The 27,459-nt window shown below is 39.6% G+C and overlaps 1 protein-coding gene across 11 annotated transcripts in view; it reads right to left on the bottom strand.

The window, feature by feature from the left end:
• Nucleotides 1-27,459, bottom strand: part of DLG1 (discs large MAGUK scaffold protein 1) — a 159,312-nt gene that overhangs the window by 25,397 nt on the left and 106,456 nt on the right. For all 11 annotated transcript variants that reach the window (XM_054175560.1, XM_054175561.1, XM_054175562.1 and 8 more), the window contains 7 exons: nucleotides 26,553-26,722; nucleotides 25,925-26,061; nucleotides 25,583-25,727; nucleotides 21,542-21,668; nucleotides 19,378-19,534; nucleotides 18,157-18,259; nucleotides 5,452-5,566 (listed from right to left, as the gene is read on the bottom strand). In XM_054175560.1, coding sequence (XP_054031535.1) covers nucleotides 5,452-5,566; nucleotides 18,157-18,259; nucleotides 19,378-19,534; nucleotides 21,542-21,668; nucleotides 25,583-25,727; nucleotides 25,925-26,061; nucleotides 26,553-26,722 — 954 coding nt within the window. The remainder of the gene's footprint in view (nucleotides 1-5,451; nucleotides 5,567-18,156; nucleotides 18,260-19,377; nucleotides 19,535-21,541; nucleotides 21,669-25,582; nucleotides 25,728-25,924; nucleotides 26,062-26,552; nucleotides 26,723-27,459) is intronic.

Genomic DNA, 27,459 nt, shown 5'->3' with positions numbered 1-27,459 from the left:
TCTCTACAACTACCTGAAGGGAGGTTGCAGACAGGCAGAGGTTGGTCTCTTCTCCCAGGCAGCCAGCACCAGAACAAGAGGACACAGTCTCAGGCTGCGCCAGGGGAGGTTTAGGCTGGATGTTAGGAAGAAATTCAATACAGAGAGAGTGGTTGCCCATTGGAATGGGCTGCCCAAGGAGGTGGTGGAGTCACCATCATTGGAGGTGTTCAGGAGAAGACTTCATAGGGTGCTTGGTGCCATAGTTTAATTGATTAGGTGGGTTGGATTGGTTGATAGGTTGGACGCGATGATCTTGAAGGTCTCTTCCAACCTGATTTATTCTATTCTATTCTAACCAGCATTAACAAATATGTTGAATGCACAAATAAAAAATAAGATACACAAGAGTGAAACGGAAGCACGAATGGAGAAAAACATAGCATTTAACACATGGACTTCAAAACAGATGAGCAATTACACAGAAGAGTCTTTGCACAACGAAAGGCAGCAGCATCAAGTATTTTTTACTCTGATGAGGTCATGTCAAGTAAAATAATTTCACTGGAGGAAAAAAAGTCAAAGCTGCTAAAATAGTTTGAGAAGACAAATGAAGGTGTCACAGGACAGTGACAAAGCTATATAGCTACAATTCTACGAACACCAAGAACTGGTAACAATCAAAGAAACGAGCCCAGAAGTGAATAGAACTAACAAAAAATCTCTTTTGATTCCAACTGATTAACGTGGCTTCTCCTGCATGCCTGGCAAATCATCAAATGAGAACTCATTTCACAGCCAAGATGACCTATCTATCGATGGGCTGGTATATTGAAAACAGCTTTCATTAACTCCCTGTAAGGAGACACTTCACAGATTCACAATGCCATGTATACATTTATTTCATGTAAGTTACAGGCAGAAACTTAAAATAAATGTGCTATTCCTGCTTTGGTGTTACTGTTGTGATATTCCTGTTTGGTATTACTGCTTTGAACAGAGTTCAATGATATTGCCTCTAAATTCTATTTAAATGAGAAGTCCTAAAAATGATTTCACAGAGAGAGCGTCAAATCCTTCCTTTTATTTCATCTCACTTTGTATCACCCAGCAACTACACAGAAATAAGAAAGGTATTGTGGTTCCTCCATTTACAAGCCTAGAGAAATGGAATATAAATTGCATGTTTCATGAGTGTTTATGCTTCAAACCCTAAAATTTAATGGCTGTGATTACAGTGCCAAGCATTCCAGAAAGCCTTTTACTTGACTACAAACATTGCCTTCAATATCATAGGCTGCTGATCAAGTTTTACTGAAGCATTTCTTCTTTCAGGGTATTCTTGCTGAACAAAGCAATCAGGAATTCCTGCAGCAAAAGCATCTCCATTTCTTATCTAATGAAAGAGGAATTAAATAGTACTGCTTCAGAGTGAAGGTTATTTTATAAAGGAAGGGCTCTTTTCCCCCCTGCCTCTGAATTGTTGGGAAACCTATTTGAAACTGGATGTTTAACTAACAGAATAACATAGGAACAGCTCAATTAAACTCCGGGAGGCAACTACACTTTTCAGACCTGGAGCTAATGCCAGATCTTATTTTTCAATGGATTCAGTTCAAATTTCCTAATGATTTCAAAACTGTTAAGTTTCTTCCACTTGGAGATGCAACCCTCTTCTGCTCTGCTTCAGGGAGAGATAAGCGCCATTGTTTGAATTTGATACATATCAGGCTGGTCAGAAAAAAAAATGCAGACAGGCAAAAGCAACTTCCGATTCTGAATTCTGTGAGCACTGCACAGACTGAGATTTGGCATACAAGATGAGATAAAACAGAGACTAAATTTACTCTGTCAACATATTAGAGAAACTTGGTAGCATGCAAGCTTTTTCAACCTGTGGATGAAGGAGGAGTGTACACATACAAGGTAGATGCAAAAATGGGAACATCTTATGAGACAACCTCTCTCCTCTCGGAACAAAGATCAAACCAAATGCAAAGCAAAAATAGGAGAAAGCCATTAAATCAGTACATCTTCATTAGTCAGGGGTACACAGAGAAAGTTAGATGTGCAAATGAAGAGTTAGCTGCAGCTGAATTGCTGTATTTTTATTGCCCTCCAAGGACTGTTTGTTATCTTGCTGTTCAGCATATATTGATACATACTGAAGAAGAAAGAATTCTCATTTTACTTCAAATTGTATTTTCAAGGAAACACAACCAACTTTCCCTTAATATTACATAATATCCCCAAAATGCTCTTTACAGGCAGACTACTCAAAAATGCCCAGTTTCAATGACAGAGACACAACAATGTATCTGATTTTATTGGTGATTTCACAGAATCAGTCAGAGAATGTTAGGGGTTGGAAGGGACCTGCAGAGATTGAGTCCAGCCCCTATGCCAGAGCAGGACCACCGAGGGCAGGCCACATATTGCATGGTGTAAGTAGATGTTTCTTAGTGAAGTCTAGAGCCTCTTTGAGCTGTAGGCATGTACAAATACCTGTTTCTAGTACATGCCTGGTGTCAGGAAAAGAGTAATCAAGGTAACCCTGTACTTTACCCAAAGGTATCGATTGGTACATGAAGGAAATTAATAGAATAGTCACAGGTCCATCAAAATGAGTGTATTGGTTTTTTTCTTAGTAAGACTGAAAGGATCCACTTCAGGCTTTCCATAGAGTCTTGTCTGAGATGATTTGGGGCACTTAATCCACTTTCAAACCCTGTTTTCTTATGTTCTATAGTCAAATAGAAGTTTGAGATTTAGCAGGGATATTTTGGATCATAACTCCAGCCTAATAGTGCCTTCACCAGCAGGGCAGGCTCCTTTAAGCTAGCAGAATTCCTACTTTTCTGATGCTGCAAGACTTTTTGGTGCTTCTTGAAGCTCTGATGTGTTTGCCCAGGGAGGTGGTGGAGTCACCGTCCCTGGAGGTGTTCAAGAGGGGATTGGATGTGGCACTTGGTGCCATGAGGTCTGTGGTGACAGGTTGGACTCAATGATCTTTGAGGTCTCTTCCAACCTTGGTGACACTGTGATACTGTGAATGCACCCATGGGATGGGATTTGAAAGTCTCCAGGGAAAGAGACTCCACAACCTCTCTGGGCAACCTGCTCCAGTGCTCTGTCACCATGACTGTAAAGAAGCATCTCCTTGTGTTGAGGTGGAACCTGTAGCTTGCACCTGTCATTACTTGTCCTATCACTGGGCACTACTGAAAAGAGACTGGCACCTTCATCTTGACATTTTTACAGTATTTTTATTTGATAGGGGTTTTTTTAACCTATTTCTTGGATTTAGTTTTCAACTTTGTGTTGCATTATATAACTGAAATCCTTTAAGGCATACCTAGAGCTAAGTATTACAGAAAAAAGATAGATCTAGTTACTAAAATTGGCTTCGAATCAGTCCAATTAAAAGTACAGAATGATCATAGTTAATAAATTATAATAAATAAGCTGGATAACTGACATCTGTCAATATCTAGCAGTAAGTGAAAAGACTCACAAAACTTACTTCAGTGAGGCCCAAATTATATCAGAAACTAGACAGAACAGATGTGAACTCATGCTGTGTATAGCAAGTTGCCTACCAGCTTTTGGCATCTTTCGGTGCGATGACAAGGGTAGATCTCAGAAGCCCTAGCAGTATCCTCTGTTAAGAGATGTGGGTGGGAAAGTTCTTTCCCAAGCAATTTTTGCATTTTAGATTTTTGGTCTGACTTATAACAAAGCTGATTATCCAGCCTCTAAAACCTTTCTTGGAAAGGGAAGCCCCAGTCTCCACAAGGCTTCTGCCAACAACCTGGAGAAGGGTCACTTTTTTGCAGCAGCTGGCAAGGTCAAATTCTCAACTTCAGTTATTTACAGTTAACAACTTCCATCAGTGGCATAAAAGCTACATAAACACAAAATGCTTGTCAGTGGCTTTAAATACCAGGTCAGTGTGTGAACATAAGCTCAAGCGGTTTAGAACCTAATCAGGCTGTAGCTAACCAAGAAAAATAAAAGCACTTAGAATTGTTTAAGCTTTGTTATAATGGTGAGGGCTAAAGTGATAAATGATGAGAGTAAGAAAGGAGGAAGATATCATCACAACATCCATGTGTTCAACTACCTGTGGAAATTGCAAGATATGGATAATTGTGGTATCAAGCATTTAACCTCAGTGTTTGAGGCATTTATCCATAGAGACTAAAATTTTGACCTCCAAAATATTAAAGGTAGACAAAACACACACACAAAAAGATCAGCTCTGCATAACCAGAAACCTAAGAAAGCTACTAAAATAATGGGTCCAAGCATGAAGGCAACATGTTATAGCCAATGGAAATGGAAGTCCTGGATGAGTAATTTCCTACTTTTCCCCCCCCAAAGCCTTCAGAAATAGGTTGCAAAAGCTTGAGTCTTTTCTGACCGCAGATAAAATTACTCAAGTACCTGCCTTGTGTAACACTTGCTTCCTGTCTCAGAGTTCAACAGATAACGGCACTATGAGCAAAAGTGTATCTGCTTCAGGTGGGAGAAGTCAAATGAATTTCAGCAGGTAAACCAGCAAATTCATACAACATTTTAAACCAAATGTAACCCAAGCACCAGCACTACCCAAGTCTCACCTAGTCTTATTAAAATATTTTGGCCTCTGCCAAGGAGCTACTGCTGCCTTTTATTATGGTTCATAGAGTTCCAAAAATCCATTTATTTTTAAACATGTAATCCTTTCACCCACATTCCATCCTTGAAACATTACACTTTAATAGTATGTAACTGATGTAGGAGTCAGTTGGCACATTAATGAGCTGCCCCTTGCCACAGTTTCATGGTGACACCCTCTATTTTCTTAACTGCTTCATGATCTTCTACATTTTTACTTCCTTTATGTTTAGCTCTATACGAATCAGTCAATGCAAAATATTCAGGTCATTTGCTTTGATGCATTTGCTTTTGGTTACCATGGAAAATGTTCTGTAAAAGATGCTATTGAGTACAGAAATAAGATTTCTTAATACAAGCTGAGAATAGAACTCAAGTAAGTTGACAGAATCAAGATGGAAATCTGTTAAAGCTTGAAGGGAGAGCATAAATTTGAACTCAAGAACTGAAGGAGGAAAATGTGAAGACTGCTGTCACAGAAACACAAACTGCATTAAGCAAGATGTTAAGCCATCTAACACAGTCACTCAAAGAATAAATGGCTATTTTTGCTCTGAGAGGCAGGACAAAAAGCAAGTGAATAGCACCACTCTTCAAGGTTCACACAGGGTTCTCAGGGCTGTCACTGATTAGTCTACTATAGTTGAAAAGTAATCTAAATGAAGCTTTACTTTTGATGCATTCTGCATATAAATATCTTTTTTTAAAGTTAAATAATGAATAAATAATGGTCAAAAATGCAAATACAGAACTATTAAGCCTACAGGCAAGCAGAGGAAGACAACAGCTAGGTGAAAATAAATAAATGATTACCTGACATAGAGGGATCTCTTCTGGCTGGTTCGCAAAGATCCTGATCCCGAACTAATGCTACTGTTCATCATCTGTTCCCGTAAATCATGTATTTTGGCTTCAAAACGACTGTATTCTGTAAGGAAAGGAAGCACTGCAATTAATTTCCTCTGAACTTCAGCAATTACCTGGAAAAATGCTAAAAACCCCAGAGAAGAAGCAGTTACAGCTTTTCCAATACAAGGAAAACCTCAAAGTTTTTATTAGGCGTTACGTTTTGTAATTAGAAAGGGCGATAAAATTTCACCTTGCAATTAGAAAGGACAATAAAACTTCACCTTATAGTTAGAAATGATGATAAAATTTCACCTTTTAATTAGAAATGATGATAAAATTTCACCTTGCAATTAGAAATGATGCAATTTTGCCCTGGTCACTAGTCACTAAAACAAAATTTGACACAACCGTGACTAGACAAAGCAAACCAACAAGGAGATGATACTTTAAAATCTCATGCTTTGAATCCATAGTTCACAGTAAGTAATTTTTCCTTCTAATAAAGACAATTTTTTCTACTAGATAATTATCATTTTTATGGTAACAAGAAGACTGATACAGCTAAATTTTAACCCACAGCAAAAAGAAAACTTCAGAACATAAATGTGGCATACAGAAGTTTACCATCAAGAACTAGGTATTTTAAATGATAAGAAATGGGGAAGTAAAAGTGTCTGTCCTTTAAAATTACTGGACTTGAATTAGATCAAGAATTTAGCCATACAAGATGGGAAACACACAAAAATATCTGAAGGCAACACCGCTCCCATGGGAGCTCAGGAAAGGACAACTATTCCAGAATTCTGGCATGAATCTCAATCCACTTGTGAACAGCATCAGAGATACAAACTCCCTCTACAGAGTTATGTACAATGCTAATCCTGGAAAAACGGATTGTGTTCTTAAGCAGCACTGTGTACTAATAAAACTAAACTAAATGCATTTGATTTTAGCTACAAAGGCAGAGACTAAAAGAGTAATGGCTTCTTCAGGACAAACAGCTCCTGAAGCAAGGTACTTACATGCTGTCAGCATAAAGTATCAACTCAAAAACAAGGAAGTTTTTCCTTCAGCTGAATAGTTTGTACTTCAGGATCAACAGATCCACTTGCAGAACCTTCCTAGTTAAAAGAAACGTTCTGCAGCCACCACCTTCACCAGGAGACCACGTGATGCCAGATTATAACCAGTCAACACTGGGCGAGCCAGGGTGCGTGCAGCAAGAAGCTGCTCCACTGGCTAATGCATTTCTCTTCCTAGCTGCACCCTTGCTCCCTGCAGGCATCAAATTTACTCAGGAAATGCAAGATTGATAGAGAGGGTTCTAAAATGCAAAAATCCCCAGAAAAAAATGAATCTCTAAAGTTCCTTCCACAGTCATCTAAGTAAGAGGAAGGATTTCTCCTATTCCATGCTGTAGCACTTTCTCCCCACACACTCATCAGTGAGCGCCATGGCTTAGAGACTAACTGGAGAAGAAGTCAAAAACTACTAAATCACAGAAGAATAATATCTGAACCAGACTGTGGTAAATAACTTCCTTCATCGAGGTTACTATTACACCTGATGCTTGAGCATCTGTAATTAACCCTATCCAGATCATGACAATATGACAGTCTCTCAAATACAGCTTTTATCCTTTAAACCCAACAGCTAATAGTTTTGAAGACAGTATCTTAGTTTTTACAAATGTGCCTTTTTACAAATAAAATCCAGACCAAATAGTTCAACAGCACTGAATAAGACTGACAAAACAAAAGCAGCATTTCTACCACTACCAATGCTACGGTTAATAGCCAAAGAATTTAGGATGACAGGATGGTAACCTGAAGGAAATATCAGAAGACTCCTTCTTTTAGGAAGCAATGTCCCCTTAGGGTACAAACTTGGATACTGAGGGAATAGTCTGCTCCTTCTGTGCTACTGCTGCATTGTACAGCCTTGGGTAAGTCAGCTCATTTGACTCACTGGTACTGGAGAAATGACCTTTTATCCCTCTCACGTGTTTCTTGAGTGTCTTGGAAGATTAAAGCTCTAAACTTCAGGCATACTGAAACTGAGATTTCTGGCAAAAGAGGTTTGTTTTGGGGTGGTTTTTTTATGCCCATGGGAAAGGAAAGTAAACATGGGAAAGACCTGATAATCCAAGCATCTTGTACTACAGCCTGTTTGGTACTGAGACATTTACAGTTCACTGCAGCAGCTACTAGAAAAGACCAAGAATTTCTGTTAAGAAACTATCATCTACTGGAAGAATCAGATTTCCTCTTATGTAGCATGCAAAAAACAGGGGGGCTACTCCTTCCTGTTGCTTAACTCTTCTTTATCCTGTATATCATGGCCAAGTTCCTGTTCTTGCAGTTTCCTGGAGTAATTTAATCTCCTGGGAAGTAAGTGCTGACTGAGCCACAGGGTGTCTGTAGGAGTAAGAAGAAGAATCGCTACAAAAGGCTCTTGCCATACCAATAAAGCAAAAAAGGAAACTAATGAGGGAAGACTGGGAAAGCTCTATGTTCATAAAGAAAGGGTGCCAAGAGATGTCAGAGTTAGGAAAAGCTTAAACAGTCTGTACAGATGGAATCTGGTGAGCAACTTCAATGTAGAGCAGGCTAAAAACTTGAGCTATCTTCCTTTCTCAGAAGGTTTTGGGAGAAAAAGAATGGATATAAATCTCATTAGGTTTGGAGCTGAAAAGCAAGTAGGATTTTGTTGTTTTCTTAGTGTTAGATACAGTAGTACTGAAACTAATGCTGGAGACAGAAGAGAAGACAACAGCAGGACTTTTGATAGCATCAGAAAAGCAGTATCAGTTTGGTACCCAAAGGATCAGCATCCATCCCCTGTTGACCAGTTCGGCTTGGTTCACCTTTGGCATTACAAAGCAGTGTGAGCTCTGATAATCTCTAGGAGAGGTTGCATTTTGTCTCTGTGATTAAAGAGAATTGGATATCAACTACCTTTAGCATCAGCAATCTCTTATTAAACAGAAGAACAGTGATGCCATTTACAAAAAGTAGGAAAGTAGTTGAAGGATGGCAGTCAGAACATTGCCCATAGCTGCCCCATCTTATGTACTCTAAAAGAGGAGAATATCAATATCCAAAAGCTGGCAGCAAGACTGAAGACTCTCAACTGAGGTGCCTGTGTATACAGTTTTATTTCATTACAGAATCATCAGAAAACTACCTACACATCACTGTGTAATCAATCCCTGCAGTGCTCTTACCACTTACTAAATGAAACAAACGAACAAACAAGTTAAAAAGTCACAAACCAAACTAATTACAGGGAAGTAAAATCAAACTTGCACTAATGGAAGACTTCATATAATAGGTGTAACAGACAGATGGCTTTAGAAGAAACCTCTCAGCTAAAAAGATAGAAAAGCAGAAATACTGGATAAAGAGAAAAGTATGATCTTAAGCTTAACACTTGTCTCTCACACTGATAATAAAGCAAGCATTTAGGGATGAGAATTAGGCAAGCATAGAGTGATATTTCTCTAGAGCAATTAAGTCTCCCTTTTCTTTTGGCAGATCAATGCCACATAACCCCTGAATTTTCCTAGCAGGTCCATACATGTGTGAATCTCTGTGGAAATTACATGGGTGTACTAGGAAATAATTCAACCCCACTCCCATCCTCAAGAATTGTCACTGTTTACAGAATTTCATGGTATGCCTACATTACCAATTTGATTGGGTTTTCTCATGACAAGATCCTCCCAAATGCTAGAGAATGTTCTTTACAATTCCATCCTTTGTTATGGGCTATGTATAATGTTACATATATAAGGTAAGACAAAACTCATGGCATTGTTTCCCCTAACTTACAGTGAACAGCACAACAAAATTCCACAAGATTAAATATTACCAAACCTATGCAATGCACATTCAGCATTCCAGAAATTTGAAGCTGGAACAGGCACAATGAACAAAGTATAAAGGACTGCCTGCTTTCCTGGCTAAAAAGAAATGAAGAGCTGAGCTCAGAAGGAATATGATTGCTCTCTGGTCTAATGCATTCGAGGTAGCCAAGCAGAAAGGACAAATTTAAATGGAGATCAAAAAAAAAGAAAGAAAAACTGAGCTTCATGCAAAAGAAGCAGGCTGCTCATAGGAACTCCACCTCCAAATACACTTCCAATTTCCACAGCCATCAAAACACTGAGATGATAAACCAGTAGCTGAATAAAATCTATGGCGGCAGAAGTAACGCTGCCCTCCCCAAAATGAAATCTAAAACCAAACATACACACAAGAAAGAAAACCAAACTGAAATCAAAACACACAATCCAAATCCTCAATCCTTTCAGGTAACTCTGACCAGGACCTGAAACCTGATGTACGTGCAACAGCAGTGAATGGGGCTCAGGATCCCTTCTACAGGCCTGGATTTTAAGAAAACTGCAGATACTGTGCATCAAATGAAAGGCAATAGGCAGCAAGGCTAACATGAAACAAAAATGAGAATGTATAAATAATGGTATCACTCTTTGCCTAGCATTTCATCAAAAGTTTCCAACAAATTTAGGGGCAGGAAGGAAGTAGTACCTGCTATCAGAACACAGAGCTTGAAGAAGCACAAGCATCTGCTGCTTCAATTCATGGCAGTTATCCAACAGCACCCCACCACAGGGTAAAAAAAAAAACCCACAACCCAAAGCCTACTGAGGTTTACACATAATCAGTTGTTAAGAACATTGGATGGATACATCTGGACTCCAGTTTAAACTTTAAAATTATACTGGATAAGCAGATGGTGCAAAACTAGAATAAATCTGCTTTAATTCATGTCTGCATGCATTGCAAAGCAACAGATTTCCCCCTTCCCCCCCAAAAAAAAGAAGAGGAACAGGGGGAGAGAGAAGATTAAGAAAACCCTGAAAGATTCCTGTGTTCCTGAGCTCTTTCCTACAATGATTTTACCAGGGAAAGTATAATGTTTACAATGTCAAAGTTAACCTCAACAGAAAGCAGAACTTCAGAAACTGAGTGTGGTAGGTTGAAATTCCACCCCCCAACATTAACCAGTCTCACTGGTAAAACTCTCCCGGACTGCCTATCTGATGGGACACAAGAGCACAGTGAAACACACACATGTGGAGAAGGCAGGAGAAAAGGAGGGGTGGGGAAAGAATAGGCCACAACAAAAATTGATTTGGTCTGCAACACAGGTTCCTGCAAATGGGGCAAAAGACTGCAACAAAGGATGGAAAGCTCAGCAAACAGCACAGAAGGGAAAGCAGCTCATGGAAGCATGGATGTGTGTGCAGGGAACAGATGGCAGCACAGCTCTGAGAAGCAGAGACTCTTACATATACTGAATCCATGAAGAGCTGAAAAAGTTCACTTCAATTAAAAAAAAGTGTGTTCCTTGCTTCCCTCTTCCCATCTGTCTTTGGAAAGCCCTCTTTAGCAGGACACGTTGGATCTGTCAAAGCAGGATTCTTGTGCTGACAATTTTATGTAACTGCTGCTACATTCTTTTCTCCCCTCTCAGAATACCCAGTTTTCCTCTCCATGGTGCCTCATAACAAACTGAGAAACAGAGCCTGAGAGTAAGTTGGGATGGCCACCACCACACCAATCTTGCTTTCAAATCTAAGCTTCTCAGCAGAACTGTCACAGCACACAGATGACTGAAGTTTTATTTACAACTTCTAGTCTTGCACTGCTGCCATCCCTTGATTATCTACACTACACAGGTACTATTCATGGTTTGCACATCTTTTCTTTTGACACACTGTAGTATTGATTTCAGATGGTAGAGGAGCCTGGAGTATACCATATTTAGTACAACTGTTCAAAACTACTAGCAAACAGGTCACCTATTAAAATGAATCATAAATGGAGCACCATAAATTGAGGCAGTATGACCTGGACTCAATGCTTGTTTTACATTAATATGACCTGAGAGAGACCACAATGCACTCCACATACTGCTAGTGACTTTCATGTACTCTAATGTGTAAGGAGCTTGTACCTCATTAAGCACTTGAAAGACTGGGCTGCAGAATTTCAAACCAGATTAGAAAAACTGCATTTGTATTTAGTCAAGAACACATCCCACAAAGACTGCAAAACTCAGGAAGAGACACAACCCAGTCACTGCTGCAGTGAATTCACCAAAAAATGTTGCTGAAGATTTCCCACACATTCACAACTTGTAGAAGACTGAACTGCTCTTAAAGAAAGACAAATGACTTGATGTATTATGTTAAAGAACAGGAGTGAGGTTTTAAAGGATTTAAAGATGTGTAAGCTGCTTTATAGGCTCTAGCTAGACTATATATAGCAGAACTCTTCTAATCTTAATGGGCCCGATTTTAAAGGTACTTTAATTGACTAATCTGGATTACTTACAAAGGAGTAGAACCTGGTACAAAACAAGGAGGAACAGAAGTTTGGAAGACTTGAGACCACTTACCCCAAAACAGGGTAATTTCCTTCTTTCATTTTTTTTCCCCCAAGGGTTTCTCATTTTATCAAACTGGGATGCAATGATCTTTTATACCACCTTTGGTTAAGGCAGTCCATGTTCTCAGCTAGAAAGCAAGGGAAGCTTTTCCTCTTGGTGCAAAACAAATACTGAAAACTAAGTTTTGCAAAAGCACTGTTGGCCTGACTTTTACAAACAGAACATCTACAATCTATTCCAAGACAAACTGCTACTAAATAACTTTAGTTTATACACATGAGCGTGCTGCTGTTTCCCAGAGCTTAGTTATTCTGTTAAAACTCCCCCCTAGAAAACAGGGCACAGTGTCAGAAAAAACCTTCCACCTCCCCCTTTTTATTCTTCTTTTTACTTTTCACTCATTTGCTTTAAGGGCAAGAGAGAATGAAAAACACAAGGCTGTCATACTTGGAACTTATTTTCAACAGATAGATACTTTCCTTCCAAAAAACCCCAGACCAAAGCATGAAAATCCACCTAAAAATCTGTTTAACAAAGTAGGAAGAGTTTTGATTGAACTACGAGTCTTGAATAGGTTTTGCAAGAGAGAATCACTCACTTGCTTCAAAGGTGAAAGGAAAACGTGCTCCCTACCTACATGAACAACATAAGCTCCGAAGAGGTTTTACAAAAACTACCTTAAAACCTTTGTCTTGAGGTTCTGACTCCACCTTTTCTTAATCTGACACTGATCCACCCAACCAGCTAAGAACATGCAGCTAATCTGATCACTTAACCATCTCACTACTCTTTCAGAAACGAAGTAGATCTCTGGAGATGGACTTGAGCAGCTGAACTACAAAGAGAAGAGCAAAGCAGATACTAAACAACAGGCAGTTGATAATTCACATAAAAAAAAGAAGACTGCTATACAAGGGAGAACTGGAGTTTTGTGTGCCAAGGGCACCCTTGGGAAAGTGCTGCTATCCCTTCCTGTCATGACAGTTATCTGAACTTTGCTCCATTTATAGGGAAAGGATCAAGTAACCATTGACTGACTGCTAAGATCAATACATGTTGCCTGCTTGCTTTTTTAAGGCACTCCAAGAGCAGGTTTCACAGTTAGTATGTAATTGCAGTTTATGTTATACACTGATTTGTCCCATTCTGACCTAGTAGAATATAATTATGAAAAAATAAATCATTTAATCCACAGAATTATTTTCTTTTATATATATACACACACACATAATTTATTTCTTTAGCTGTTTCCATCTAAATGCTTAAATGCAGTCATGCTCTAATATAGTTATGGGAGCCTACTGCATTTCATATAGATTTCATTTTAGGCTGGATGCCAGGAAGAAGTTCTTCACAGGAAGAGTGATTTGCCATTGGAATGGGCTGCCCAGGGAGGTCTTTAGGAAGAGACTGGATGGGGCACTTGGTGTCATGGTTTAGTTGATTAGATGGTGTTGGGTGATAGGTTGGACTCGATGTCAAAGGTCTTTTCCAATGTGGTTAATTCTATTCTATATGTTATCAAAATCACAGAATCTAAGCTCCCAGAAACTGTGAATTTTGAGATGACTCTGTTCTATCATGTCATGCTCAAAGCACATAATGTTTCAGATCAGCTTTTAATTTTAATAGCCACAACATTGAAAACATCAAACAAAATGAGGGAAGAGCCCTCCAAGGGTGTTACACCTCTGAGCAGTCCTGTATGTCTCCCTTGATGCTCCTCTTCTCATTACTCTTCAAGCACTTTGATTCTCATGTTCCTGTATCCCAGCTATGCAGCATAATCACAATTCTGACCATACCCAAATCCCCAGTCCCTGGAGATAAAGATATATCCAAACTGCAGAGAGTTTCCTCTCCTTTTTCCACACTAACATGTGTCCTTGCCACCTTCCATGTGTACAAAACTCAAAGAAGGGAAACAGCAGTGTGGCACTCAGCAACAGGAAAATGAAATGGCTCAGAAACATCTACAGCTGAAAATGGGTCACCGAAGCGCTGCTGCAGAGCAACAATCACTTGCTTTGAAACTGCTGCAGGTCATGGTACTTAGCTTCCAGTGGAATTCTTAATAAAGTCCTTTTCAATTCAGGAATGATGGGGGGCTAGAAATTTGTAGTACAAGACTGGAAATAAGGCAAGGCTTCCAAACAAAAAAGGAAAATAAGAACAACATCCTGACTTCACCACCACACGGAGTAATTGCCACTGCCCAAACTTCTGCTCTTCTAACAGGGACTCCTTCTCTGCAGCATCCAGCTCCAGCAGGTTCAAACCCACTGACCTCTGCAACAAGGAGGATTTTGTACACTCATATGTGCATGTTTATTCTACAAGCACAACCCAATAGGTGACTCCACATCTTACAAACAAAGCTCTGTGGTAAGCTGCAAGATAAAGCATAGAATCTACAAGGAGAAAGCACAAGTCAATCGACAACAGTTGTGGTGCTACAGAAATGGTGCCTGGTGTGCAAGCAAACAGGAGAATACCTTCACATGCCCTATTTGGCTTTTAGCTATCCCCATGCAGTGCTGCTAAGTTGCTGACATCTGATTGAGCGCAGTAGGAGAAGTTTGGGCAGCATCTCTCAGATCTACCAAACGCTACTGGAAACTAAATGAACACCCAGAGCGATATTTTTAGGAATGAGAGTGCATCTGCTTTCACCCAGTTTTATAACCAAGGACCACTGGGAAAATTGAAGGGGAAAAAAAAACCAAACCACAAAATCTTAGCAGTTATGTAACTTGAGGTCAGATATAATAAAAACAGTATCATTCAACTGTGTCAGCCTACCCTAAATCCAGCAATAAGTATTTGATAAACCAGGTATTTGAAGAGGCAGATATGAATATTATGGATACTCCCTGATAGGAGTTTTCCAAGGATTAATTATTCTACAGCCTACTCAGGCTTTTCTAAGAGAGAGTTGCTTGCAAAAATCCTCTTTTCCCATAAATCTGAGGAGAAATACAAATGGGAAATTTCTGGTAATGTGGTAGGATGTGAAAACATAAATTAGCAGATAAACTGTCATACACAGGTACAGGGAGGGAAGTGAGCTGGTCCCAAGTGTCTCCAAATGCTCCTATCACACAGAATTTAGTTTACCCAGTTATAATGAATCCTGATGGCTGTGCAGAATCTCCTTGATCTATCCCAGCTATCACCACCTTTGACAAAAGCCTGCTGGATTTATAAATGTAAATACAAGCAGTTATAACTGATGCTCCTCCTCTTTATGAGGACATTTAAGAAACACCAATGCTGAACAATTTTATCAACTCTTCATTTTAATACTTGTTAACTTTCTGAATAGCATAAACAAGAAGCAGAAATTATTTTTTTTATATATATATATTGCACATTATCTACATTAATTATTCACAGATTGCACTGGGTTGGAAGGGCCCCTCCAAGGTCATCTTATCCAACCCCTCTGCAGTCAGCAGGGACACCTCCAATTAGATCAGGCTGCCCATGGCCACATCAAGCCTGAGCTTTTAAATTCCCCACTTAAGTGAGGGGAAAAGAAAACCATCCACAGCTATAATTTAGGAAATATAAAGATTATCAGAGAACACATGCACTTCTGTCAAGTACACTGAATCACTTGGATGATACTTCCTATTTGGAAAGTCAAACCTTGAACTGCTTTTCTATGATAAGAAACTAACAATAACCTTGGAGGAAATATTCTCTTTACTCATCTCTAAGATGAGCAGTGAGTATCTGATCCAAATTACCTCCCACACCAGACCTGAAAGAAGCTGACAGCTTGAGTTCCATTAAATCTCTTTTTACAAGGAGCAAGAAAAAGGCAGGCAGAGATGTTAAACAGAGACATTAGCAGCTAGAGCTCTCTGGAAATAGATTGGCCCTGTGTCAGCTAATACTTCACCTCCAAACTGCAATGTATCTCAATCTCTTAATTACACTTTTCCTACATTGCATACTTCAAAAGGGTAGAGTAAGCCCTACCACGCTTCCAACATCTTCACTCTGAAGGAGATTTCAAACACTACTGCAGAAAGAAAGATGGTCATGCAGACCAAGCATCTCTGCAAATACATAATAAACCCTTTGACTCATGTGTCAGATGTCTGCCCATAACCTAGGATCGTTCAAGCAACACCTCCCGCATGCATCCTCTCAAATATAACCCTTCACTCTTTGAGAAAAGCATTCTCAATACAGCTCAGCTGCATACAGTCTTGCTCTGAATGCTTCAGTAATCATGATGGAATGAGTACAGCTCTAGGTTTGAAGTCTACAAGTGACAGTTGCTGAGAGATTTCTAAGAGGCAGCAGGGTACGTTGCTCTGGGCAAATCTCTGCACGCTGCCTTGAAATCCCATCAGTCAGTCAAGCATCTCAGTAACACACATTTCAAGAAAATAAGTTATCTGCTTGGACAAGTGGTAGTACAGAAAGCTGTCATTTCCTATGCAGAAAGAGCAGGAACCATCCAAAATGCTTAGTTCTCTTATTCTAAAAGGAAGAGGAGTTCTGACTTTCCAGAGTACGGAGGGATCATTTTCTTTTCAAAGCCTGAATCCCAGAAGGAGAGGACCGAAAAAACTGCTGCTTTGGCCTGAAATCTGGATCTGTGCTTTTGGCAAAGAAATAGGCCAAATGTTTGTCAACAGAAATTTCAGACAATTCTGATCCAAAAAACTAAAGCAAATATTCCAGAACCAACACTGACCTTACTGTTCTTTCTAAAGTGAAGTCTAAGAGTGGCACTCTTAGAAAATTAATTCCAGAAGAGAAAAATCTACCGACCAGACACATGAGAAGGATGCACAACCTCTCAAAACAACACAGGGCTGAAAACATCAGCTGGCTGCATTGATTTGACCATGAACCAGACTAATTAGTCGGCCTTATTACTGACTGAGCTCCTGGGTCAGTGAAGATAGAATAGAATAGAATAAACCAGGTTGGAAGAGACCTTCAAGATCATTGTGTCCAACCTATCATGCAACACCACCTAATCAACTAAACCATGCAACCAAGCATCCTGTCAAGTCTCCTCCTGAACACCTCCAGTGATGGTGACTCCACCACCTCCTCGGGCAGCCCATTCCAATGGGCAATCACTCTGTGTAAAACTTCCTCCTAACCTCCAGCCTAAACCTCCCCTGGCGCAGCCTGAGACTGTGTCTTCTTGTACTGGTACTGGTTGCCTGGGAGAAGAGACTAACTTCTGCCTGAGTACAACCCACCTTCAGGTAGTTGTGATGGTGAAGCAGGTGGAGGGGAACGTGAAAGCTAGCCTTTAAAGAGACTTGGGGAGGACAGGATAAAAGAAACATAGCAGAAGAGAAGCAATAAAGAAAAGTGTGCTGCAGTCAGTTGCCTAACAATTTCAGATTAAGGCAGCAGCCCTGCTCAATGTCCAGTCCTGATAAAACACCTTTCCCAGTACTGCTAAAGACCAGGTTTAAGCAGACAAGTCACTGCAAGGGAGATTTAATGATGGGCTACTCAATTTAGCAACATTGGAGAAAGCTGATCAGAGTTCATAACACATCATCAAAAATGTCTTATTACATATATATAGACAATAATATATAGGCTTACAGACTCTAGGTAAGAGTAGAATTTCAGAATACTGAATTTTGAAGTCTCAAACATACAAAAGCATCTGAAATGTGCTGAAGAAATTAATATTAGAGGACAAATTTGTGTATTGTGATGATGTAGTTATTATTTAGCATCTGCAGAACACACAGGGATGGTTAATCAGCATCAGCTGCAGTCTAATCTGGACCCTAAGAAATTGCTGGCTAAACAGAAATACCAGCTCACTATGAAACAGAGGAATGGAAACCTGATGCTCTCCTTAGATCATCCAAATCAACACAAGTGAAAAGAAATTAGGAATTAATCTTTTGTCCTCTCATTAGTAAGGAAAATAAACCCACCACATTAAAGAGGGAAGAAAACTGTGAAATAAAAAAGTACCAGCATGGTATTTCTCCTAAATACTGGATTTAACAGCTTCAGCTTCATGGTATGACAGTGTTAACCTTCACTGAAGAAACCTGAACATGATCAGAGCCGGAAACAGTGCAAGCCAGAGCACCAACACTTGCACATCTGGCCATTTGTAATTATGCTAGTAGGCATGTTCAACACTGACTACTTCATTTCTTCTCTCCTCAAAAGAGGGTTGAGGTAGGAAGACATTGTACATGATCTTTCTCAGAGTTTCAAATTGTGGAAGCAAGCTCTTACCTTCTGGACGGTACTGAGCTACAATAGTTACTGCTTGGCCTGCATTCTTCAGGGCTGCTGCTGCCTGCTCATGGGTTGCTGCTTTTAGGTCTACTCCATTTACCTACAAGTGATATAAAAAAAGCTCTTTATCAAAATAAGTGGTGGTGCTTAGCATCACAGAACACACTCACCAGAAAAAACAACCAACCACCTGGACACAAATTAGCTTCCATGCCATGTTTCCTTGTTTCCAATATTACAAATAGTTAATACGAATGAAGATTATTGATCCTTACTGAAAACCACTATCTTGTCTCATACCCACACTCCCCTGTTAAGGGGCACTATCGTCATCACAGTATATCACTTAATAAATCTCTATTCACTAGCTCCATTTTATTCTTAAGACTTTTTTCTTTGTTTTTAAAGAGAGACACAAAGAATGTGACTTAATGTGATGGTTCACCTCATCTTTCTGCAACAGGGATCTCCTTAAGCCAAAGCATGACCACAGACCCTTAACATCATGGCACACTCCACATTCCATGGGTCTAGCCTGATTTTCAATGCAGCACATTTTAAAATAGCATCAGAAAATAACCCACTGAAGCAGAAATGTATGTCATATTTTAGTCCCTAAGCATCTCTCATAGTTCCAACTAAAATAAACATGCACTTTAATATCAGCATTTTAGTAGCAGCAGAGCCAAAATCTGAAGAGGAGAAAAATTCCTCTTAAATAACTAATGAATTCCAATTTAATTGCACAAAGAAATGATTCTCCATAAATTACTTCACAAAGAAACACACAAAGTCTTTATGACCTTCAATATCAATATAGATAAAGTACTTGGACAAGGGAGTGATGGATCTATTTAAGACTAATGGGAAGTTTAGCATCCAGTTTTAGACAGTGCTGCCAAGTGTCTCCACCTCATAGGAATGCTTCTTTCTGAAGCCTGCATGCTTTCATTTTAGACTCACAGAAGCCTCCAGCTACTAGACACAGATAAGGTCCTCACTGAAGATCTGAGATAGGGAAGTGTTATTTTAACCAGGTTACAGACCAGAAACTCAAAGTCTTCAAAGATACTCTGGAAGTATGTTGGCATCTGTTTCATTGTCTCAAATTTAGTTCAGTTAAGGATATTCATTTCATATAAATCACTAAGAGGCATTAAAATCTGGGGAGGGGAAAACTTTTGTTGATGTTTAAATAAAAGAAGCAAGGAATCCTACAGAAATGATACGATCTCCTTTCCTGAGCTCTCCACTCAGATCAGCTGGCCCTCCTGCAAGGATGAAAGAGATGAAAATTCCTTCTCCATCTTCTCCTCCAACAATGTTGAAACCAAGACCTGTTGATCCTCGATGCAGGACAACCTTTCTAGGCTCCCTGAATGAAGAAAGGAATACGAAATTTTGGTCACTGGACACTGGTAAAAGGAAACTAATTAGAACAGCAAAATTTTCTGAGAAGCAGATGTGAAAATTTAGGTATTACCATCCCCTCTTTGTCCTTAGGCAAACCAAACAGACCATTTGTATGGATGTATTCTAAATTCTTACCACATTACAAACCTCTTTAGCACTAAATGCCATCACTTAACGCTCTTCATATTGTTCAAAAGCCTCAACACAGCTCACAGCCTTACGCTATCTGATCATAACAGAGAGCAACAGAACAGTGAAACTTTAAGAACCCATTCTAGTGGAAATACTACAATGAAAAATACGTTCTTGGTGCTTGAATTTCACTCCAGTTTGTCAAAAGCAATAAAAGCCAAAAAAATATGCACAAGCCCTCTGAATAAAAGGCATAAATCAGAATGTATGGCAGCTGCAAATACGTCTGCCATTTATCCACAGCAATTGCAACTGAAGAAAGTGTAATCGAAACCAAGTTGTTTGATTCTTTTTACAGGATCCCCTCCTGACCTGGATGACAAAGAGGAAGCACTGATCAAGTTAAGATAAGGTCAGTCAACTTTTAATGCAGAAACACTCCTTCCAAGAATCTCCTCATCTGCTACTTCACCCCATACAAGGAAAGCAGAAATTATTTCAGGGACAGACACTTCTAAAGCAAAGCAACTGTGCACTGCATTTGAAAAATCACTAGAGAGCACTAAAGAACAATTAATGGACATTCTTCAGTATTGGGAGGCATAAATTATTAATTTAGGACAAACTATCAAACTGCATTCTTCCAAAACAAACATAAAAGTACATCATCTACTCCAGATTTTGAAAAAAACACTCCAGTTTTGTGCTAGCTCTCTGTTAAACTTGGGGACAAATTCTTGAATTGCACCCTCTCTCAACTCTATTACAGTCATTTTTCAAAGTAGCATCTATTACAATCCAGTGACATTGTGGGAACCTACATATATTTGGTCTGGGTCACACTAATGCATTAACAAGAATGCTGCAGCTGGAGAACAGAAGTGTGCACTGGTTTTTAAAACGCTACACTAAATTTCTAAACCTCTTTTTGGGATGAGAGAAGTAGAAGATGGGAAAGTAATTAAAAAACCCCTAAATCACCTAATGCCTTCACTGCATAGTTCTTGCATTTCAGAAGAAATCTACAAAGCTTCATTTTACAGCAGTTCAGAAAGGAGGCTATGAAACTGCAAGTTCAGCAATGTTATCAGGAGGCCAGAATCACTTCAGCTTATGTGCCCACCTAGCTCCAAGTTAGAAGTAACTACAAAGACATATCCTAGCTTCCAACAGACCAAAATTCATTCTCCAACTTGCACCACTCAGCCTGAAATTCTGGGTAGACCCTGCCTCAGAAACTAAGTGACATTGCCCATCTATTAGATGATGCTATGACACAGAATTCAGCAACACCATCCTGAAAATGCAGAATGACATCTTTATACTGAACAGAAGGGCAGCAAATTGGAAGAGCTTCCCTTTATCAGCAATGATGAACAAAAGATTAATGCAATCTAGTGAATGAACAGTCTGGTAATGGGAAAGGATTAGAAGCTCCCTAGCCTTCCTGGATTTGCAAACCCATCAAATCAAACCCTCGTCTGGGGTGGGAGGGGGAACACCAAAAAAACCCACCCCCAAAACTAATAACAAAAAACCCCACAACCCTGCAATATTGAAATGGAATAAGAAACAATCTGTAGTCTGTTCATAACACCACCCTCAATGAACTCATGGAGCACTTGGATAGGGCATTCTGATTTTAGCAATATTAATTATATGTTCATGTGTGTATATATAAACCAATACATCTATTTTCCTCATTACAACATTTCTGAGTATTAAGAAACCACCATTTATTTCTTGAAATACAGTATTCCCCAGTATTTTGCCCACAAACATGCACTATGCATTCCCTGCTTAACTAAGCTGACCTGTAGCTGTGGTGATTTGTTACCTGGTAATCTCATCATCTCCAAGCATTCCTTTGGGAACTGGTGAATATCGCCCTGGTGATGCTGGGGGCAGGGACTGCCCCAGGTAGGCAGAAGGAGTGATATGGTTATCCACTGGCTGAGAATAAGCTTCAGAGTGGGGAAAAAAAAAACCAAACATTAATGCAGTAAGAAAAAAGAGCTGGAGGAACTAAACCAAAGTACTATAAGGAGTACCTTCTATAAACAAAATATACCTCTTGGAGTGATACATTATAAATACCACAGCTGTAAAACACTGTGTCTCACCTACACATTGTGCAGTTTCCTCACACTAAGTCACTGAGGAAACTTTTCAGTTTGACTGATTTTCCAAAATCCCTCTTTTTTAGAAACAGACACTCTGGACAGCTGATGCCCACCAGCAGTGTCTGGTGATTTATCTGTTTTTAAAGCTGCTTTTTAACTTGACTAACATCAATGAAGAATTTCTATTTCTTAACATGGGTATGTCAAGAGCACCAGTGAACAACACATCATTTAACGTTACACCTCTTCCAAACTAACAGGCTGCCTAACTCTTTCTTCTCAATGCTTTGACTCACAACACCCTAAAACTTCCAGAATGCTCCAGAGGCCACTCTGATTAATAAGTCTGAACAGGGAACGATGATACATTTCTTACACACTGAAGAAAACCGTCTTTAACAGCACAGGTGCTGGCAGAGATGCTACTATGTGCTCAACACACATCAGAACACAAAGGTAGGATTTTTCCAACTCCTACTCTTCAAGGTAAGAGGTATCAATTTACTGAGAAGAATAAACAAGCTAGTGTAAAAATAATTCAGTCATATGGCAAGGGTCAGTTGCCTTATTCACAGGTTCACAGTAAAGAATGTTGAAAGGATTTAGTTTAACCTCTGGAATAATTGGCTGTGAATCCTGTGCATGAAGTGCATTATGTTTTACCTGAACCACCACACACACTTTACAAACACTCTTTGAGCTGTTCTGTAGAATAGTTGCAACCCATGTACACCACACTTTCACCCTTCTGCTCTCTGCAGGGATTTGAAGACTAAAGATCCTGTGCCTGCCCCAGGCACGGTATGTAGCTTCTATGCACTGGTAACAGATTTGGACAGTTTACTGTCGATTTTCAGGCCCTGTTTTAGCCACATTGGGTCTTGGCAAAAGACTGTCACATTGACTAGCAAACCACACCACGATATTTACCTTTCAAGGGGGTAAAAAAGGCAAGGAGAAAAAAAAAAGAGGTACTTTAATGCAACAATGTATTTTCACATCACTGTACTTAGTTTTGTTAAAAGCAAGTGATACTTGAAAACAGGGCTACTGGACATAAATATTTTGCTTTTCCTCAGAAACTGCATCATGATCAGAAATGCACACACCATCTGTCACACATTCTTGGGCTTTAGATTTTGTATCCATTATTCCCATCACCAAAGCTCAGCTCTGAAGCAATAGAACAGTTCATTACTTCAGACCTCTGGACTGTTTCATGTCAGCACTGGCTACATCATCTAGTAAATTCTACACATGCTACTTAGAAAAGTCAGGTCCCCTCTCAAGGCTGGTATACTCAGCATGATGGAAGCAAGCCTACAAGGCATAAAAAGGCTCTCTCTGGAGCTTCTGCAAAAAAAAAGCATGCCTCCTCCTTTCCTAAAACTGTTTTAGCTGGAGATTATATCTGAAGAATATTCATGAGGAACATGACAGAAATAAAAGGGAAGCCATCACTTCCTGAATCCTAAATCAGTTCTAAACTTCTGTTTCCAAGTAAATATCATTACTGATGTAATTCATAAAGGAACTGTGGTATGGCTGAACAGCCAATCACATGCACAAAATGAACTTGCTTGGACAGGAAAAGTCAAAGAGTCTCAAGGGGAAAGTCCATTTCCAAACCCACCCATCTTTGTGCCATGTAAGGCATGATAAGGCATTGATGTCTCCAGTGAGGAAACTGATTATTCTCAATGCCATGTGGAAATGCTTTACCAACACACAAAGGAAAACTACTTTAAAATTGACTAGGGGTCAAAGGTGCATCATTATTAATCTCATCAAAGGAGGCCTGTATAGGAAGCTAGTCCTCTGTCTCCAAAGCTCTGTAGACACTTTTCTGACTCTGATACTCTACAATATGCACCCTACCAATTGTGTTGGTGCTTTAAAATCGTGAGTTCTAGATGTTCTCAGCAATGCTTCAACTGAATAACTTGAAAAGCATTTATACCAACAAGCTATTGGACATTTATTCCAGGAACCATTTACAAACCAACATTTATATATAGATTACTGAGGCAGTTCACATTCCCTACTGACAGTACGTAAGACAAATGGCTATGACTACCAAGGAAAGAAATCCAGGTAGCTGCCAACAGTGCTAGTCAGCTGGGTGGCATTGGTCCACAGCATCATATCACTTACAGTGCTGTTGTTCCTCTCTATACAATGAATATAGGGGGTTTTGTTCAATTTTCATGTTTCCTACACAGAAAATTCTTGGGTTTCAGTGCCTCATACTGGATGCTCACAGGAGAGTAGGACTCAAATGGCAGCGTGCTCAGAAAGAACAATCTGTCATCAACTGTCCTCCTCTTGAGCCCGAAACTGACAGTGGTAGTGAAGTAGCTGTTTACATCAGCAATCCACACTTGAAGAGTTAACAGGAAAATCTCACAGAAGCAATAGAAACAGGCATAGCAAGAATTCCAGACCCTTAAGTGCTGTGGTCAAGCTTTCATCACCCATACACACATACATACCAGTCTCTACAGCTACAGCACACATCCATGAGCTACTTTTTCCACATTGATTCCCTGCTAAATGCTGTGGTTTCAGACAGCCCCAGCTCTTTAACAACATTAACTCCTCCAAAGGCAGCCAGAAGCTGTGCACTCACTCTGATAAAAATCAAATGACAGAGGTCAATTTTCAGCCCCCAGGTACGCAATGTTGGAAGGACTTGTACTCCCCTCAGTAAAGACTGCCATCAGTCAGAACCTCAGAAACCTCTTGATCCAATGTCCCTTGATTCAAAGGCAATAACCCCAAAGAAATATTGAATTATTTAATTACCTCTATGGATGCTATCTTACTTTGTGCCCACCAACCACCATCAAACCACCTGACAGGAATGTACTCAGGTCTGGTGCTCTTACTACAGGAGTTCTTAAATAAACAGGTTTTGCACAAATCCTAGATACTGAAATTTGTGAACCTGGTTAGCTCTGCATTTTAAGTTCTCATCAACAGAGAAAGTGAGTGAGTCCTATAATTAAACTAGAACAATTCCTGAAAGAAAGCCTTAAAAGCAACCAGACTTGGAATTTGGTGTTTTCTGGGCACTTTAGTGCACCACAACCTTCAAAGAAGTTAGCATAGAGAGCAACCTAACAACCTAATTTCACACTAAGGACAGGATACTGGACTGCACAGAATGCCACTGTCTCACAAGTCCTTCTTACAGGGACAGCAGCCAAATGGAAAGAGTCTTGCAAAGAAAGACACTCATGGGCCAAAAGCAAGACTACATGTGCGGCCAAGATCTGCCCCCTCCTCCTCCCAGTCAAGCTCAGGAAAAAACAGGGAAGCAGACAGGGTTAAAAAGAAAGACAGGGTTAAAAAGAAAGACAGGGTTAAAAAGAAAGACAGGGTTAAAAAGAAAGAGTCAGAACATCACTAACCTCTACTTGAAATACTACTGGTTTTTGCTCACTTCACAGGATGCTGAACACCTGCACAGTGCATTATGCTGCTCTCCACAGCCTTCAGGAGAACAAGGCTCATCAACAAGCCTAGGACTAGGACTAGAACTAGGCCACATCACCCATAGAAACCCACTAAGAGCCCTTTTTGCTCTTAGTTGATGTTACTGTCTTCAGCATATAGTTTTTATCAACTTTCTTGTATCAAACTTTCACACAGTATAATTTTTAAAAGCTTGAAACTGTTTGTACACTACAATGAGTTAAGCTAAAGCCTTCAAGCTAAAAAATGATTCAATCACAAAGATAAGCTGAACTTACAGTTTGTGATGTCAGGAGGGGCATAACTGTCATTCATGAACACGCTGGTGGGTTTTGCAACTTTCAGATAAACAAAGTCAGATGTGTTTTTTAAGGCAGTCACTGCTTCTTCATGAGTAACTTCTTCTAAGCAAACACTGTTCACCTGAAGAGAAAACCCACAAATTTTCAACAAGCTGTCCATTTTCCTAGCACAATTTCCTGGCAATATCAATTGTTTTCACACCATCAGTTGGCAGCTGAACCACAACTTAAGTCATGCCCTTACTGTGCCTAAAAGTGAATGATCTCAACAGGGAAAGACGAAACAAACAACTACAACAAAAACCAGCTCTTACTTACAGCTAAAAGTTTGTCTCCAATCTGAAGTTTGCCATCTTTATGAGCTGCCCCACCTTCAATGATTTTGGTTACATAGATGCTGTTGTCTCCAGGTATATGCTGATTTCCTACACCACCAGCAATACTGAAGCCAAGACCTGCTTGAAAACGAAGTCGTTGCTCAAGAAACTTTTCAGCGGTAGATGCAAGTTATCACAGAAACAATAATGCTACTTGTATCACATAATACCTAATATTTTTTCAATTTGTGTATAAGTCTAAGTGAACTCCATGACTTTTCATAAACTTTTGGGTAAGTAACATTTACAGAAAAGCTAAACCCATTTGCTTCATGCCTTCTGAAAGATGCACGCAGCAGAGCTACAGAATCACTACTGATATTTAAAGAACGCTTGGCCAACCTTTGCCCATACAGAAACACAACCCTACTTTCTCCAAATACCTTTTCATCTCCAAAGATGATTAAATTCAGAGGCATCTGAGATTTCATGACCTTATTTTTTTCAGTATCTTCTTCTTCCAGGATTCTGCACTGCCTAAAACCCCATAAGCAAACCACTGCATACGCAGAAACCCCTTGTTAACTCTACCCTTCTTGCGAAAGAGAAGCTTTATACATCCTACATACCTTTAGGGCCTTTTACAAGTTTGATTTCCACTATTTTTTCTGTGACTGGTTTCCTTCTTTTGACATACAATCGTACAATTGATCCTGCTTCTTTCAGCGCTTCAACTGCTTTGCTGTGTGTCACATCACGAACGTCCACCTCATTTACTCGTAGAATACAATCGTTAACCCTAGAGAGAGCAACAGTCACGTTCAGCTGATGGAGCAGACACATTAGGAGCCCAATACATTATCTGCAACACACTAACGTACTTGCTGGCACATTATGATACATGGATTTCATTTCAACATCATCTTAATGCAAGACAATGCTCTAAAAATTAAGTATTAGTGCTTAAAAATAAACCAGAGGTCACTAGATAGCTTTTAACGGGAGTATTTTGTTAACAGCCATAGAGGACACCACCTTCCTGTTTCATTGGAACAGAGCTTGGGACACAGGGCCTTTTCCTTAGTGCTATAAGACAGAAATTAACAATTCAGAAACTAAAGAAGGTATACAAGGAGAACAAACAAGTTCTCAGCCATGATTACAAAGAAGTCAGTCTCCATTCCTGCTTTTCACAAGCTGTTTAAGTCTTGGCCTTCCACTCTATTTAACATGCTGCTGTAGTAATAATGAGGTCTCATTACACTAAATACAATGCCCGATGCACCTGTCACCATGTTCTGCCAGATGTACCTCTGGCAACGGCCAACAAGCTAAAATGAAGCCTTGAGATAAGCTTAGTAGGATTAAAAATCATAACACATCAGGCATTTGGACCAAAAGTGAGAGGGCAAGCTCTCAACAACAGAAGAGGGAAAAAGCTAGTCCTAAAATCAGATGTGTTTTGTCACACTCAGTGATACAGCAGAATATTTAAAGACTGTTCTGGATTGGAAAAAAATTATTTATTCATGCAAT

The sequence above is a fragment of the Dryobates pubescens genome, chromosome 32 (genome assembly GCF_014839835.1).
Source record: "Dryobates pubescens isolate bDryPub1 chromosome 32, bDryPub1.pri, whole genome shotgun sequence".
NCBI lineage: Eukaryota > Metazoa > Chordata > Aves > Piciformes > Picidae > Dryobates > Dryobates pubescens.
The sequence above is the reverse complement of the archived record's forward strand: the minus strand, read 5'-3'. Positions and strand labels throughout refer to the sequence as shown.